The sequence below is a fragment of the Octodon degus genome, unplaced genomic scaffold (assembly GCF_000260255.1).
Source record: "Octodon degus isolate 3935 unplaced genomic scaffold, OctDeg1.0 scaffold00022, whole genome shotgun sequence".
Classification (NCBI taxonomy): Eukaryota; Metazoa; Chordata; class Mammalia; order Rodentia; family Octodontidae; genus Octodon; species Octodon degus.
This window is the reverse complement of record NW_004524598.1, coordinates 8,604,626-8,622,653: the sequence shown is the minus strand read 5'-3', so window position 1 is coordinate 8,622,653 and position 18,028 is coordinate 8,604,626. Positions and strand designations below refer to the sequence as shown.

Genomic DNA, 18,028 nt, shown 5'->3' with positions numbered 1-18,028 from the left:
ACACACACACACACACACACAAAAGAAAGGATCATAGACCAACACTGAAATTGCAGCAGTGTAATCTTGGATAAGCTGTTAAGCTTTTTCGGCCTTGGTGTGCTCACCACGCAATGGGATCTGTCTTAGCTCATGATTATTTGAGGAATCCCATGATCATACAGTGAAAAGGGTTCAGAAGTTTTGGACACAAAGCAAAAGGCTTTAGGTGCAGCTAGGACTTCCAGCCAGCTTAGCTCAGTTAGGCCAAAGTTTTAAAACGGTATTCCTCTCTGTGCCTAGACCAGGGCAGGAATCCATTTCTGTCCCTTTCTGGTTAGAGTGATAAATTCAAAGACAAAGAGCCATAGTGTGGTTCTTGCTCCATTAGGAGCTGACACATTGCCTAAGGTGGTAGAAGCTGGAACAATTACACAGTTTTTAATAAATGCTGTCAGTTCAGATAAACATAAACAAAAAAAAAGGTAACCTACTATAGAAGAGTAATTTTATACCATCTTTATAGCTAGATGCTGTTACAGATAGTTTACATGTTAAGAATGAAACCAGCAAGAGGACTAGAATCTGCTGAGAATTTTTCTCTCTCACCTTTTCACTTATGAGTAAAAACAACTCAAGTTCACACTACCTTCCACTGTAGAGACCTACCTGAAGTGACCATGAAACCCTGAGATCAGCTGAAGGCTTAGCTATGGCTAACTGTTCACAGGAAGGCTTACTTTAAACTTACAGTTGGCTATGGATACCCTGATAACAGATGCAAACTGTATTTTCATCTTAAGAGAAATATTCTTATTCAGTATTTCTTCTTAAAATGAAAATAGTTCACAGAGATATTTTTCCTCTCCCTTCTAAATTTGCCTGGCAAACCAAGGAAATTAGTGAGACAGACTCAGGAAATTCAAAGACCCTGGGTTCAATCCCCAGTATTACAGAAAATACTCATATGGCTTAAGATTTCAGAGAGACGTCAGTGAGCCAACAAAGCCTCTCTTGAACCATACCATACGTCTGTGCGTCATACGCATCGCTGCCTTGTTTAATGTGCTGAAATGCATCTGCGTCTTCTGCCTGGGTGTGAGGCTGGGACGGAGCCTGTTCTTCCTGGGTGTCGTGATCCACAGTCCTCAGCCTCTTGTGCACGTGCTCATTGTGATCACCCATGGAGCGTTCATTGTCAGCCTGCCCAGGTTTCCTCTTAAAACTCTGAAGGAAGAAAGAAGGAAAATCATCAGAGCCTTGTTTGCAATGACAACAGAGACATGGAATCAGAGTAAATTAGGTATAATCATACAACAATGGAATTCTATGCAGCTACTAAAAAGAGGCTTATCTTTTTATATCTGAAATAAAGTGGAGAAACATACATGTACACCTACACATATATCTATATACAAAATACACCAGAGGGGGGCTGGAGAGATGGCTCAGTGGTCTAAAGCACCTACTTGGAACAAGCTTGGCAAAGCACAGGGACCGCGGTTCGATCCCCCAGCACCACATGCCGGCCAGCCGCGCCCCCTGGTGGGCTGAGCTGGCCACACACACACACACACACACACACACACACACACTAAATGTTAAAATAAATAAATAAATAAATAAATACACCAGAGGAAAATACCTCTAAAAGACAAAACTAGCAACATTAATTTGCTCTGGGAATGGTCCCTTAGGCAGCATGAGGATAGGATAGCATATCTTTTTGGGGAATTTGCTTTATAGAGTAATTTCATAAGCATGAATTATATCTCATTAAAAAACAAAATGAAACGAAAGAGCAACAGCAAAACATTGACTGATTGGTGCTGGAACGCACGGGGCTCTCAGGCTCCGCAGCAGAACAGGGTGGGAGTGCAGGGAAGACACCCAGCTACAAGTGTCCAGAGATCGACCGCGGTCCTGGTCTGCTCAACTGGCTGTCATCATGTCTGGCAGGGGAGCAAAGGTTGAGGGTATGGCTTTCTTTTTAATCTACTACATTTTAGAGCATCTTTTTCTACATACAGATTTAACCAGGGTTTGGGTGAACAGTGACAGAAACCTGTGTATTTTTCCTGGTGTGTTTCTGGGAGGCCAAACGGGCGATAAAATTGGATTCATGGCCCTCTGCCTGGTTTGCATCTGCAGCTCCACTTCCATGCTCCTAGGAAATCCAAACCACAGCAGAATGAGATGGAGAAGGCATCATAGACACTTGTCACTGTGCGGCCCAGAGCATGCTCCCACCACTAGATCCTCTGAGAGCCCGCTAAGCAGGCCTACCTACTTGGCTGCTCTGGAACTCCCCATGACTAAAGCCCACTTGGGACAGAATGACATGAGTGACAAGACCCAGATCTAGGTTATTCTCTTGGGTGCATGTGTTTGGCAAGGGTGACTGACCATCTACAGAAATACAACATCTTACTCCAGAGAGGACAGACCTCAGCAACCAGGCTTCATTAGAAGCCAAATGAGCAGCCTGCAAGTTGTCATTTAACTTCAATGAGGCTTGCTTTGCTCAAATAAAAAATGGAGAAAATAGGAAAATATCTATCTTGGAGCTATTACAGGGAGTTGCTGAGGTAATGAAATGCTCAGCACCTAGATGCTTAATGTCTGAGGCAGGAAGACTGGCACAAGTTTGAGGCTGTCTGAGGCTAATCAGCAAGTCCTTTGAGACTCAGTAATAATGCAAACAACATGTGAACTGCAGCATACTAGAACAGGTTACCTACCAGTAGGACAAGGATACGTGCTTTGCTTTTCAAATGAAATGGTGTAGAGGTCAAGTGAAGTGCAAAGAAAAGTAAAGTACACTTAAAGACACACAGGTGCATAACATCTGAATTAACCCTCCCTTCCTCAGAAGCTTTCTCAGAAATGGTATGAGCCAGATTTTCCTGCCAGTCTAATAACTTCCTTATGAATCATATCACTTAAATAGGCCTATAGAAAATGTTCTGAGGCTTGTCCCGAGAGGCAGATAAAAGTATGTATACAATAATGTTCTCTAAAAATGGGAGATAACCTTTTAGACATCAACAGTAACATAAAAGATCACACATAAACCAACTATGGCTGAAGAATGTGATTTCCGACAGGAAGAGGCAGGGGCCAAGCAGTGAAGATGGGTCACCTCCTTTCCCTGCTCCTTCTCAGGCGCAGCCCCAGCCAGCTCCACAGCCTGTGCGCTCTGCATGTTCTCCACACCCGTCTGCCCACAGGACGTGTGTTCCTTCCTCTCAGCAGTTTCAGGCACCTGCTCCTCTGTGTCAGACTTCTCGCCCTCTTCTTTCTGCTTTGACAAAGAAAATAAACAACACTAAAAGTAGTGAGAGGAGTACAAGGTAAGAGTCTGTACAGCAAGCAGGCTCCCCATTCTAGGAGACTGGCCAGAGGGGATCTTTATAAACAGGAATTTAAAACTCCTCCACAGTCACCTAAAAGAAATTCTATATAATTGGGAATTAAGCACTCTCTTTTCTTTTTTTGAGACAAGTTCACTCTAATTCAGGATGGCCTAAAACTTGTGGCAATTCTGCTTCAGCAACCCACGTGCTGGGATTACTGGTGTGTGTCACCACACCCAGTTCTTTCTCATTTTCAACTGAAGAAAAAGCCACACATGCATAATACCTGGGTCTGGAGACCTTGGTCAACAGGGTTGCTATTTTCTCCCCGTTCCTCGGTTTCTTCCCTGTTGTCTTCCTCCAGAGACTGCTGATGTTCCTCTGAGTTTTCTTCAGGCTGTTCGGCAGTGTCTCTGTCCTGGTCATCAGCGCCTGTGTCCATCTCTTCCTCCCCTTCCACCTTGTCATCACTGCTGGGGTTTTCCTCAGGCGTATGTGTACCTTCACTTTCATCCTGGTCAGCCTCTGTCTCTTCATTCATTTCCTGAGTTTCATGACCTGCTTCTTCTGTATCCACTGATTTTTCTTTGATCTCCAATGGATTCTCTTCTGCACAGATACAACAAAAGGAACTCAAAATTTTTAAAACTTACACTTTAAGCTGGGAAGTAATTATACAAAGATTTTATTATCCTGTGAGCCAGGGATTAGCAAACTATAGCCTGAAGGTCAAATCTGGCCTTCCACATTTCTGTCAGAGGTTTTACTAGAACAAAGCTCCGTGCACTCACTTGCCTACATTGCCCTGCTCTGCTGTGTGCTGCCTACAACTGCTTTCATACTGCAACTACACAACTGAGTACATGCAACAGTGCACTTAAGGACAGCAAAGCCTGGTTTACCCACCCTTGTTCTAAACCATTTTCTCATATTACATACAATTATTTTAATAAAAAAAGCAATTACTTAAAAAAATACACTGTAAAACCCCAACAGGAAAATGAAATGAAAGTAAAATGCTCAGTTATCATTGCAGTTATTAGTCAGTGTCATTCTCTCTTTTTGGGGGTCGGCAGAACGGGGCTTGAACTCAGGCCCGTGAGCTTGCCTGGCAAGTGCTCATTCTGCTGAGCTATCTCCCCAGCAAAGTCAGTGTCATTCTCTATCACACACACAAAGTACACCTTACATTTAAATGGAGACAATCATACTTGCAGAAATTTTGCTTATTAAAAGATTTGCTTTTCTATACTTAGGTTGTTCAGAAATCAGTTAATCTCATTGGCAAGTAATTTAAAATAAATTGCTCCTTAGTAATATGTACAAAATATTCTGAGCCTGGATATTTCAAAGTACATAGTTTATTACACTGTCAGTGGCTTAATCTTAATTTAGGTTTGTTTGTTGACTCTTAACTTGCACTTTTATATATATATGGTACTGCTTATTCTTTTTTACTTTGCTAGCTATGTTTACATATGTAAATTAGCTTTGTGAAATATGTAACCCGTTCGCATCAGAGTGAGGCTAACTCCCACCTCTGTAGCACTGATCAGCATGAACGGGCTGCTTCATAGTGAGACTCCTACACAGCACTCTCCACCACAGAGCACTTGCTAGACATCACCAGGGTCGAACACTTGATGGCAAAGGCACTGTGGACTTTCTTGGAATTGTTTCGTCTCATTCTGCATTATAACGACTTCACATTTTAGAATAAACACAAACCAACCAATAGCCAAAATTATCATTTCCCTGAAAAAACTGTGACTGGGCTGTAAGCGAAGCCTGCATGTACACAGCACACACCAAGACTGCATAAATAAAAATAAATAAATATTTAAAAAAAAAAAAACAAAACCAGTGATGGCAGCCCCCAAGCTGGGCACACCATAGTAGTTCTGGAGAGATGAAACTGTGTGTGCCGGCACCCCACCAGGGCACAGCAATGCTAAGATCTAGGACACAAGCGTCAGATCTGCTAGCTTATGAGTTATAGCTTACCCATATGAGAAATATAAATGAAAAGCAGTTTTCTCAAATTGGCACTGGGCCAACCAAACAGTATATATGACAGGGCTCTGACACTCATAGGGTTTGTGAAAGGTTTACCTTCTCCTTCCTCATTGTCTGTGTCCTCACCACCATTCTGGTCTTCACTGTCAAGGTTCAAGTTATCTGGAAGATCCAAGGCCTCAGGTTCTGGCAGCTTTTCCTGATTGCCATGGTAAGGGTCTACCTCATTCTCATCATATTCTCTCTATGGGATAATGGGGAAACAGGGAGAATCGCCAGTTGTTGTGTTAAAAAACAACAGAGAAAGAGCTTTTAAAAACATATAATAGGGCTGGTGAGATGGCTCAGTGGTCTAAAGCACCTACTTAGAACAAGCTTAGCAAAGCACAGGGACCACGGTTCAATCCCTCAGCACCACATGCCAGCCAGCCCCGCCCCCTGGTGGGCTGAGCTGGCCACACACACACACACACACACACAAATAAATAAATAAAATAAAATAAAATAAAACCATATAATAAACATGAATTTATACTACACCAAAAAAATACCATGTCTCTTGTCCCTAAAATTATACCAGGCCACTTTTAGTATTTTAATATTTTGAGGTCTCTCATGTTAGAATTTCAAATTTCATCTTCTGTTAGTTTCTCCAAGGATAATAGGCCCTCTGTTACTTTAATTTTAAAGAAGAAACTTAAGAGAAAAAAGATCACAAGTTTTAGCTTTTAAACTATAGCGTAAGTCCAAACACCATGCAATAACCAATACATATTTTATGTCCTTTTAAGAGCTTCTGTTGAACATTTCTTTTATAAAGTTATGGGGGAAAAAAATCAACAACTGGGAAAAAAATGTCCTGAAACACTTGAAGAAAAATGCAAAGTAGGGGCCCGGGCCTTGAGACAGGAGAGAAGATGAATTTCAAACCCTTGTTACCTCATCTATTTGTTCATTAATTTTGTCTTGACCTTGTCCACCATCATCAGATTCTCTTTCTTCTTTTTCTGCTTTCTTCTTTTGTTGGTTTTTATCTTTGTCCGAATTCCCAGCATCCAAACTGTCATCTTTAGCAACAAGTTCAGCATCTTCCTACATGTCAAAGTAGGAAAGTTCAAATAATCAATCTACGAAACTGCTTCTGCATGAATGAATTCTGTTTAATATAGCTCCTCAGACATGGATGATTTATGCCTAGTAAGCGTACCCTCTGAGAAACATGCACGGCCTGCAGAGTAGTTCAAATCTGCCCAGACTGCAACGAGAACAGCAGTGTGATTAGAGACATCACACTCTGTAACTGTACGTTATACCTAGCCCTGGAATTCTGCTAAAATGGGAGCTAGAGAAAAATCAGTTTCGAGAATCTGCACTAAATCTTAACTTCTCTCCTCCATAAAACACGGGATAGCACATGTCAGGCTATTCTTTTAGCTCTATATGCCATGAATGAGATCAGACAGAAAAGGAGAAGAAAAAAAAAAAAAGAACAGTAAGTGACAGGTGGTAAGAAGATACCCTCCTCTCAGCCTATGAACTTCGGGGGCAGGGAATCTTTAATACCTCATCCATTCCAGGTCCTGTTTCTTCAGGTCTGCTGTCTTCTTCATCCTCGTCTTCATCGCCGCCATCACCCCACAGCCTTTCATCTAGCTTGTCAGCTTCCTGGCCATCGAGATCGCCCATCTGTTTATCCAGCTCTCCACCCTCACTATCTGATTTACCATCATCCTCTTCTGAAAAGGAAGGCACTGAGCTTAGGCAGATGCCCCTGGACCCAGTCCTCTGTGTGTGTAAAAGGCGCAGCCATTTCTTGGCAAGCGTCCCCTGCAGAATTTACTTCAGTTCTGCTATATTTGCACAGTGGAGAAATAAGACTGAAATGTATGAATGAACAGTAAGAAGAGTGCTGTCAGGACACTGGGGTATGGGCGCTGGGGAAAATGCCCGTTATGGGACCCAGCAACCTCCCTGTGCTCTCCTCATGGCTCTGAGTGACAGATGTGACTGGGTAATCTGCAAGCCACCCCTCCCATCTCCAAAACTGATAGCTATGATTTTATCAACCATCTAAAATCAGAACTAAAACAGACTAGAGAACTCCATATGGTCTGTGATATATTCCATGTAAGGAGAAAAAAATACATTAGAATTTAAGTGACTGAAGTGGTAGGCCAAATGCTTGTTGTACTTATAAGGAAAGCTCATTAAAAAAACCAAAAAACAAAAACAAACTACCCAGAACAGCTTGTTTTACAGTGATAGTAACTCTATTGAAGTGAAAATGGGCCCTTTGGGATTCTCCTCAGGAAGGCGCTGCTGAGCCACCACAGATGGTATGAGGCACATGAATCTGGGTCATCAATCAGGGTCTTGTTCTACTCAAGACAGGTCCGCAGAACTCAGCCTCAGTGCAGCAGCGGCAGTAGAGAAAGCCACATGCAAGTTACACAAGTTTTTCTATAGACTGCAACAGGGCTGCTGAGAACGTATGATTTCCCAGATAAAACACTGATGCTTTCGCAACCAAGCCTAAGGTGACAAGTAAGCACACACCTTGCTCTTCAAGCTCCCCATCATGCATCTTCCCCTCAAAGTCCTCCGACATCTCGATGGCATCATCCTCGCCCTTCACGTCAGACTTTGAGTCAGGCTCTTCACTGTCCTTTTCTTGACCCTTCTGAAATGAATCTTCCACCTGCATCAAACAGCAGTATAGATAGAAAACAAATACAAATTTTAACTTTACTAAGATTTATTTTCTGTAATGTAAGTACCAAAGTTAACAGTGTAAAACTTTTCTGTGTAGAGAAAAAAGAACCAATAGTCCCCTGCAATAATTTACAAAATTTTCTTTTAATTTCTCAAGTTAACTTTCATTTTACTGCTTTTCTGATCCGAGAATATGGAACTTTATTCATGTTTTCTTCACAGGAGGTAAAAGAAAAAAAAAATTCTAAAAATATGTTGAAAGAATGTGCATTGCTAGATTAAAACAAAATTCTCTGTGTGCGCGCGCGCGTGTGTGTGTTTTACTGGGGATCAAACGCAGGACCTTGCACTTGCCAGGCAGACATTTATGCCACTGAGCTATCTCCTGAACCTTAAAACAAAATTCTATTATTATCCAAATGTTTCATTTTATCACCTTGATCACTGAAAGACAATACTCCACAATGAATGTAATTTTGCTCATGTTTCTCTAAGGATACCACAATTTAAATAATTCTGTTAAATATTAGAATAATTTCATAATTTTCACTATTATATGATGAGCATCCTTGTATATACAACATACATACACATTCATATACTTATCTTTGACCCTTACTAGAATTTCTGTAAGGAAATATAGAATTATTGAGTGAAATAATATACAACCAAGTTTTCTGGTAGGTTTTCATCACATTTAAACTTTGTTTTGGATTGTACTTTTTTAAGCTTTCAATTTTTAAAAAATTTAATTACTTTTCATTTAGAAAAGTAGTACAATTAAGTCTGAAATACAGAAAAGTCAAAATAACCAACTAAGGCCAAGTTCTACCATATAAGCACTAACAGTGCCCTTTTAGTTTTTAATTTCTTTGTACTTTTTCCTGCCAAGGAAGAGAAAAAATTGGGATCCTCCCCTCCCCGTTGGTTGCCTTTGTTTTTCAAAAAAATAGCTCTAATTAGAACAGGTTAGTTCTATGGGCTCGCATCAGTGCATATACTACAAGTGGAACTTGTTATTTTTAACAGCTGTGACCACAGCATTGAATAAAAATTTAAGATCTGATATAGACTTAGAATATAAGTGATAATAAAATTAACTTCTATTTTCTCAGGTAACAGTTCATTAATCTAAATATTTGAGCAAATATTTACCCTACATAAAAAAACTATGAGTCGGGCATGGTGGTACACACCTGTAATCCCAGCACTCAAGAAGCTGAGGGAGGAGTATCACCCAGTCTAAGGCCAGTTTAGGCTATATAGTGAGTTCAAGGCCAACCCGAACTACAAAGCAAGACTCCATCTCCCAATCAAACAAAAAACCACCAAACTATAAGTACTTCCCTCCAAAATTACAGCTGTAATCAATAGCCTGGGTTGCAAAGGTCGTGCCTGTGGCTTTCAGACTATTTAGACCCCTACCCAAACTTCAGTAACCCAGGGATCCACAGGTCAGGGTAAAAACCATTAACTTTGTACAACTATTAATACGGGTAACTCAGGTGTTTAAAAGGAGGGGGAGGACGCATTTGTACTCTACACATACTACCACACATGTGTGAAACACACCTGCTCTTCACTTTCTATCCTGTCGCTCACATCCTTCGTGCCCTCGCCTTCTCCAAGTCCACCTCCCTCGTAGTCATGGAATTCTGTTGCTCCCTCTCCTGATGAATCTTCCATAAATTCTTTAGGCAAGCAAAATCCCTTGGGAAAATAATGGAGAAGGGTTAGGCACAAATGCAATTTTTAAAAAGTGCTTATAGTCCTGTCAAAGGGAAAATAAAAAACAAAGGCTTATTTTTATTTTTTTGGTTATCTTAAACTTATGCAAGTACAGTAGACCTCAGACATTTTTTTCATCTTAGTGCTAGCAGCTGTTGGGCAGTTGAGTCTGGAGAACTCTAGCATAGGTAATATATATCTCACTGCCAATACGAAAATCTCAATGATGCGTACTGAACTGAGGAGCGAGTCACTGAGTTAGGACAGAGTGTGGTCTAGACAGAGAAACACACACTGCTAACAAATCTGATGGGTCAACAACCTGTTTCATGTCCAAAAATAGCCTGAAAAGAAAAAACACTAGCCTGTGTAAGATACTAAGGTGAACAGCTAAAGTAGCATATGACAAGCTTTCAATCCAAAGAGAAAAAAAAAAACGTTATCAAGGTATTTTGCACTCTAAGGATGAAAATGTACTAAAAAAAATAAGCTGTCAATTTTACTGAACTCACTTATCTTTCCACTGAGCTTCACTAAAAGAACCACACTTGGACACAGGCAGAAGAGTCAAAAGGCCTTCTCAGGTGATCACTGCAGTGACCTCACTGGCACAGCCTCGGGGTCACAGCAGATCATCACCTCGAAGCTATTCAGATGCCCACCCAGCAGCCAGGCCTGAGGAGCCTGTCATGACAGCAGCTGCGCAAATGGACACACGCTGCTGAGCATGCTTGTCTTGTGTCTGATGGCTGACTGACGGGCTTACAAAGGAGACAACCCTGAGATCAGTCACTTCTAATTCAGCACACACACATTCAGGAGACACCGAGCCTGTTTCCCACTTATTTAATTCTTCACAGTATTTTGAGTAGACTAAAAATTTCTGAGTGTTTAAGAGAACCCCAGGCCCCATCTTCAGCTTGTAAATTCACTATCTTCCACAAATGAACTTCATTTGTATTGTACTTATTAGGAAAAAATATCTCAGAATAGTAACAAAGAAAAAATAACCAGGCATGGTGGCACATGCCTGTTATCCCAGCACTTGGGATGCTGAGGCAGGAAGATCACCTTAAGTTCAAGATTAGCCTGGGTGGCCACATAGTGAATCCAAGGCCAGTCTATACTATATAATGTGATTGTCTTAAAAAACCAAAACAAATTTTTATTTTAAAAAATAACAAAAGATGAAACAAAATAAAACTTATATACTCATCTGAGGGTAGTTCTCCCAAAAATGCTAATCAACTCAGGAAAACTCCATTTTACATATGAAGAAAGTGAGTTCTTCAAATATATTAAAAAAAAAAAAAAAAAATTGTCTCTGTCCTTTGAATTTCCAGAGCAGGGCCTATAATCTCTAAATCCTTGGTGCTTTTCATAATATGAAATACATGGCTAAGTGAATCAGTGACTTCCTTACTGAAGAAAAACCCTCTTCTTCATACCAAGAGCTCCTTTATTATAATCAAATACAAAAAGCTTAAAGAAAGTAGACCTAAGCACTCAGGCCAAGGTCAAGAAGTTCCAACTGGAGGCACCTGATGGAAGGGTATGTTGGCAGAAAGTGGTACCCTGTCAATATGGACAGTGTGCAAGTTCCGAGATGCTAGTGGAAACAGCGTGACCAAAAGGTACCAAACAAAGCCTTCAATGCTTACAACAAGAGCAAATCACATGCTATTTGTGACACTTCAAACTAAAAGCCCAGTTCCGCGAGATCCCTGCTGTTCACGTGACAGTCCTTACCTTCTGGGCCAGCTGCGTGAAGACCTGGGCAAGCACAGAAAGCAGCTTTGCAGTGCTTCGGTGAGTCGCGAGGGACATGGTCAAGAAGAAGAGGACGAGGTCAGAGAAGCTGCAGAGCATGGGCATCAGGCGCACCAGCAGGCAGCAGGACTGGTGGAAGAGCTGGGGCAAGACAAACCAAAAGACCTGTTGACACTGCTATTTTTTCTATTCTAGAACTAGTGGCGATGGCTGGACAATTTTATAAATGTGCAAAATGTCATGAATGTCAAGTCTGTGTTTTTAAATCCCATCCCATAACTCAAGTGAGATTTCTTCCTTATATATACACGAACTCCCACAAAAGTACACTTAGAAACTCAGTTACTTCAATTTCACTCAGTTTACAGTGATTTTAATAGAATATTTATAAAGGAAGTTTTCAGGAAATCAAAATTGGAATTAAAGTGGTGCTAACATACACTGTCTTCTCTGGACTGAACAGATACTATAACCTACTCTGCTGGCTTACTGTGGGGGGTGGACTATTCAGAGGGCATCCAGTAAGGATGGATAACAGCAACATCAAATACCTGTGAGGACATAACTGAGATATGGAGGAAGAATCCTAAAGTAACTCATTCTATATTATTTTGTACCTAAGCAACTCACAATTGTAACCCATAGAAAACTCTTTTTAAGTTTTTCTCCCAGCTTCTCAATGATGTTGACATTTATAAATGGACTAAATTCTTAGGGATTTGGAGGCCTGCTTTGAGACTCTCCACGTAGGCAGACAGATGAGGGCCACTCTGCTTTTGCTTCAGTGACTCTCAGAGGCAACAATGGTGTAAGGAGCAGCTGATTACCACGTGCTTTGATGCCGTGCCATCTTCTCCACACGATTTTAGTCTCTCCAACAGCTCAGTGACAGCAGAAATTATTTTCTGCACATGCAAAGTGCTCACATCTGCCCACAAGTCATCCTCTAAGAGTTTTGTTAGATGTCCTGGTTTCAGTCTCTCAGAGTCTGCTCCTGCAACAGGACATAATGAGCAACAGAAACCAACCCATCTCTACTGATGCCACCTATTTCTAACATCTATCCTTAACTATTTAGTCACAGAAATAAAGAAATAAATAAATCAACCGCATAAGTAATTTTTTTCTGATTTAAACATACCCTCCTCTTCTCGTGGTCTTTTCTGGACAGTGCTCTCCTCCGCTTTTTTACTATTTCTTTCTGCTAAGTTCTGGATGGCACAAAGGATGGCCCGGATGGCAGTTTCCATTTGCTCTGAAAAATCTTCCACAAAGATCTCATCCAACAATTGGGTTCCTAGTAAGAAATGTGGTATAAAAGAGAAAACATCAATCACTTGTTTCTGTGCCTCTGGAAATCATTAACAATACTTCTTTGTTATTTTCACAACTGGTCAGGTAAGCAAGTACTTACTTAGGTTTAGTGGGCTATAGTATCAAGCCAGGCTGGATGCAAAACTGTTAAGACATATTCCTTGACTAGATAAACCTACAAGTGTTTCATTCTGCAATAATCAGTTTGTGAAAAGAATGCCCCCACCGACCCGTGACAATAAATGAAGGCGGCATGACTGAGTCCACTGATCAGCCCCAAGCTCCTAGCCTGAGGGACAAGCACACACAAATGAGCCTGTGCTGCCTTCCTTCACACATGCTAGTATAACTGCCCATCTAAAGGTAAAACATTCAAACAAATAAGGAAAAGAAGGCTGAGCTGTGGATCTTAACCACACTTTCCTGCCTCAGGACCCCAGATAGTTACAGCAAGATGAAAACATGATCTAGACTTAACTCTGCAAGACATCATTTCTGTGATGGACTTTCACTTCTTTATGAACAGTCCTTACCTCCTTGGCTGTTTGAAGTGAGTAGATGTGTTTTCCATGTAGTAAAGTCACCCACAGCTTTATTGATTTCCCTTTTTACATATTCTAGGCTTTCAACTAATGCCATTTGTGGATCTGTTTGCTCAACCTCCATTCCTGGAACAATGAACAAGGACTCTAGGCCTTGTAAATGAGCTGATACCTGGGCCAGGCAAGTGAGTCCAGAACAGCAAACTTCAAAATCTTTCCTACAACAGAAATGTCACAAGGTTGAGAGGATGGGACAGTATGTATGAACACACACATCCTCCCTCCACCCACCTAACTGTATAGAGAGCAAAACTCCAAGCATCTGAAGGTTTATAGACATTTGACACAAAGTGCCCATGTATGCCCCACTGATCAGCAGAGGACTGGAGCACAATTTTTTCATCATTTTACCTGAGAGCTAAATACTGAATGCTCAGGCACAGAAAGGAACAGTAAATACGGAGATACTCACCAAGAATGAAAGAGAGTCTCACAAGATTGCTGCCTGATTTTGTCCACATCAGTTTTCACTGTTTTAATGGTTTTCAGCATCTCTGTTACCTCTGCTGTTGACTTTTGCCAAAGCTGGTCCTGTTTACGCATCCGGCAACCAGAGGGCAGTTGAACCCCAGGTACTGGGGATGGGAAGCCCACATCGGACGCCATTACGTCTGGCACTGCTCCAGACAGCTGTTCCTTGGTGAGTGCCAGTCTCTCCAGGTGGGGGGTGGCAGGCTGGCCCTGCACTGAAGCTTGGTCATGGCCTTCCAACTGCCCTGCACTTGGACAGCACTGAAAGAACCACGAGAGCTGCTCAAGTAGGATGTGGCTCTGCATGGCCAGATGCTGTAGCCGCTCTGTCCACTGCTGCACACTGTCCTGAGGTGGGAAGGCCACAGGGTAGACCAGGGGTCCCGTAAGCCTGCTGTGGATCTCCTGCACACAGCTGAAAAGGTTCCTATACAAAGAAACCCGTTGGAAAACACAATGGCATCTTCAACAATGTGCCCATGTTGATTTTAACAATTTTTCTTTGGGCAGTTTATAAAGAACCATGGGCTTTTTCATGTAATTAAGAGAGAAGAAGGGCTGGGGTTACTGCTTAGTGAAGAGTGCTTTCCTGGCATATATGAAGTCCCAGGTTTGATCCCAGCAACACCCCCCATACACTCCCCATGTAAGTGAGAAGCTTGTTCAGATGCCTCCTAGAGTACTTAAACACATCCTTCGGTCTTTCAAGAAAGGTATCAAAGGGGCTGGGGAGATGGCTCAATGGAATAAGTGCTTCCCTGGCAAGCGCAAGGGCCTGAGTTCAATCCCCAGTTCCACAAAAAAAAAAAGAAAAAAGAAAGGTATTAAAACTCACATCTTGTCTGACTCTGTTTAATCACTGCTGCTGTTATTTCAATTGTCTATCATCTAGTAAATGTTTGTACCCTAATGAACGCAGCAAAATTAGATGAAGCCAAAGCAAATACAGCCTGGTAATAATACCTTGTAGCCCAGAACCCATTAAGTGAAATAACAACAGCTTTCCTGTTCTCACTGAAGACCTTTGCGTATAGCTCAGAAAACTGCCAGGGGGTGATTCCAGAAGACTAAGAGAGGCAGACTCAAATCTCATCTCTGCCCAGAAACTAGGATACCTGATACAATGAACACTACTCTCTATCAGGCCAGAGTTATTTTCAGCTGCATTTTAGACCCATGTGTCATTCGTCCATGACAACTCAGGCCTGTAATCGTTCCTCGGAGATCATCCTCTGCAGAGGTAATGGCCACAACATGGGGGCACAGGGGAATCAGAAATGATCACCAACACCAAGAAGCAAGCAGGGTGTGGTGGCATTAATCCCAGTACTCTGGAATGCTGAGGTAGGAAGATCATAAGTTTGATCACAGCCTGGGCAATTTAGTAAGATCCTGTGATCCTGTCTGTCTGTCTGTCTGTCTCTTTCTCTCTCTCTCTCTCTCTCTCTCTCTCTATATATATATATATATATATATACACACATACACACACACACTATTTTAATAGTTTCTGTCACAACTTTTTTTTTTTGGTGGTACTGGGGACTGAACTCAGAACCTTGCACTTGACAGACAAGTGCTTATTCTAGTGAGCTATGTTCCCAGCCCTGAGATCCTGTCTTTAAATTTAAAACAAAATGCTGGAGAGTTGTTCAGTGCAAAGACTCTGGGTTTAAACCTTAACACCTCCAAAAAAACAAAACAAAACAAAAAAACCCAAGCTGCAGAGCAGAGAGATCTCTTCTGCCTCTTTGGGCCACACGCTCATTTCACAATTCAAGGCAGCTGCTAATTTTCCCACCATGTGCATCAAATCTTCAAGGTGCCCTACATAGTACTTACTAATGTATGCCACAACTGACCTGAGGATGATCCACTGCTCTGTCAGTGTTGTTAGGGAGCGTCGCTGCTGAATGAGGACCTTCATCAAATGTGCTGAGAACCCTTTGCACCTCTCAATGTTCCCCACGCCCATCTCCTGGCAGAGGGAAGAAAAGCATGTTGAAGATGCTGCTCACAAAAACCACCCATGGAGTATTTCCAGTGCTGGGGAGGCTGAAAACAGGAGGATCACTACGAGTCCAAGCTGTGCAGTGAGACCCTGTACCAAATTCATAAAATGAAAAAGGAAAAAAAACAAAAACACAACACCCACGGAGCCTCAACTAGAAAGCTTTTCATGGAACACTGTGGGGTAGGGTCCCTTGCTTTTGTAATAAACTCTGGGTGTGTTTAAAGGCAATAATTCATTCATCTTTCTTGAGCAGTGTTTCTCAGGTCACACTTCCACAGATCACCACAGATCACTGAAATTCCATTAGCAGGAATTAGGTTTGACATAAAAAATAGACATTAGTGGTCTTAATTCAGAGTGGAAAAGATTAAGATGGCATTCTCAATAATTACTTTTTCTTAGGGGTGGGGGAGATGGCTCAGTAGAATAAGTGCTTCCCTGGCAAGCACAAGGGCCTGAGTTCAATACCTGGTTCCACAAAAAATAAATAAATAAATAAATAAATAAATAAAATTACTTTTTCTTGCATAATTTCTCTTTAAGAGAATTTAGTTGATTCTAACAAATGTACATAACAACCTATTATCAGATGCTTTATGATTTACCACAAAATGACATCAACTATTTATACTGTGAGTGCCTCACTGGGGTGTGACAAAGAGCTCCCTGGGCTCCCACAATCCCTACATTTTATCATTCTACCTTGGCAGGAGCTGCTAAGGCTGCATTCAGCCTGGTATGCCGTGCAAGAGAGCGATAAAAATACTTCTGGCACCCATCCCACGAAGACACAATTTCTGCAAGTAGCCTGGAAAGAAACCAACAATGATTTACGTTATTGAAACCACAGTCACCTATCCCAGGTCCTAAAGACTCAATTGGTATATCTGGTCACAACCAAAAGTCAACAGTCCAAACAAATTTATTTCTATGAGGAGTCATTCAATCAGGCACATATTTCTTTATTTAAGGGTGGTATTATGTACTAAGTATTAGAAGTATCATGGGAAAAATAAATTACAATAATAAGGTTTCCTCAGTTAAGTCTTTCTAACTGTGCTGGCAGTGGAGGCTAGAAGTCACAAAGCCTGATGCCTTCCAGGGTTAGACAGTCAATACAAATCATTTAAGACAGACTGACATAGGGTAGTCACAGCTGACCTCAAATGTCAGAGAAGTCACAGGTATGGTTGAGAACTAAAGTAAATCGGAGGGCCAGCAAGATAGCTCAGCAAATTAAGCGCCTACTTAGGCAAGTGCAGGGACCAGGGTTCAATCTCTGGCACCACATGCCATGCCAGCCCCATACATGTAAGCCCAGCACTGGGGAGGCTGGAAACGGGAGGATCACTCCGAGTCTGAGCTGTGTAGTAAGACCCTGTACCAAACACAAATAATAATAATGTAAACTGGAGACTACATGTCCCATCAAAGGGAATGTCATGACTCAGCTACAGCAAACTGAAACACAAAGCCCACTTGGCAAATTATCTCAAAGAAACCGAAAGCCCAGGGTATTGGTATAATGATTCAAATTTAAAGCCCTGATGGACAATGAACAAAACATGTGTAAAGTATCATTTACAACAATCTCTGGGCAGTTAATATGGAAATTACTCAAACCATTATGGACTCTCAAATTTAACAATACTGTCAAAAGCTAGATATACGAAAGGCAGCAATAACTATGTTCCCAACATCCGGGAGGCTAAAGCAGGAGACTGCTGTATGTTTGAGGCCAGCCTGAACTTAGCAATACCCTGTCTCAAAAAAAAAATTAACAACAACAAAAACCATACAAACAAATAAGCAAAAAAAGCCATTCTTTCAGCCTTCCACCCATACAATCAAATCAGGTGAGGAAATCTCACAAAAACCAAAGGACCAGAAAAAGAAAAGAAGCTGAGGATGCTGTTAAGTGGTAAAGCATCTGCTTATTAGCATACACTGGGCTCAGTGCCCACAGCCACAAAAACAAAATGAGAAGATCAAGAACAGGAAAAGTGAATACAAGAAAGGAAACTAAAAAAAAAAAAAAAAAAAAAAAAAAAAAAAAAAAAAAAAAA

General features: G+C 41.4%; 1 protein-coding gene across 5 annotated transcripts in view; it reads right to left on the bottom strand.

Moving 5' to 3' along the window:
- Nucleotides 1–18,028, bottom strand: part of Mdn1 (midasin AAA ATPase 1) — a 167,174-nt gene that overhangs the window by 21,155 nt on the left and 127,991 nt on the right. The window contains exons 77-92 of one of the 5 annotated variants that reach the window (XM_023711917.1): nucleotides 16,665–16,770; nucleotides 15,811–15,926; nucleotides 13,890–14,375; nucleotides 13,409–13,635; nucleotides 12,703–12,858; nucleotides 12,389–12,555; nucleotides 11,541–11,702; nucleotides 9,636–9,773; nucleotides 7,908–8,049; nucleotides 6,915–7,087; nucleotides 6,291–6,443; nucleotides 5,448–5,595; nucleotides 3,622–3,944; nucleotides 3,122–3,283; nucleotides 2,045–2,146; nucleotides 1,005–1,206 (exon numbers count right to left, since the gene is read on the bottom strand). In XM_023711917.1, the coding sequence (XP_023567685.1) occupies nucleotides 1,005–1,206; nucleotides 2,045–2,146; nucleotides 3,122–3,283; nucleotides 3,622–3,944; nucleotides 5,448–5,595; nucleotides 6,291–6,443; nucleotides 6,915–7,087; nucleotides 7,908–8,049; nucleotides 9,636–9,773; nucleotides 11,541–11,702; nucleotides 12,389–12,555; nucleotides 12,703–12,858; nucleotides 13,409–13,635; nucleotides 13,890–14,375; nucleotides 15,811–15,926; nucleotides 16,665–16,770 (2,963 nt within the window). Of the gene's footprint in view, nucleotides 1–1,004; nucleotides 1,207–2,044; nucleotides 2,147–3,121; nucleotides 3,284–3,621; nucleotides 3,945–5,447; nucleotides 5,596–6,290; nucleotides 6,444–6,914; nucleotides 7,088–7,907; nucleotides 8,050–9,635; nucleotides 9,774–11,540; nucleotides 11,703–12,388; nucleotides 12,556–12,702; nucleotides 12,859–13,408; nucleotides 13,636–13,889; nucleotides 14,376–15,810; nucleotides 15,927–16,664; nucleotides 16,771–18,028 lie in introns of those variants that run through there. The other 4 variants (XM_023711918.1, XM_023711919.1, XM_023711920.1 and 1 more) reach the window with 4 other exon arrangements.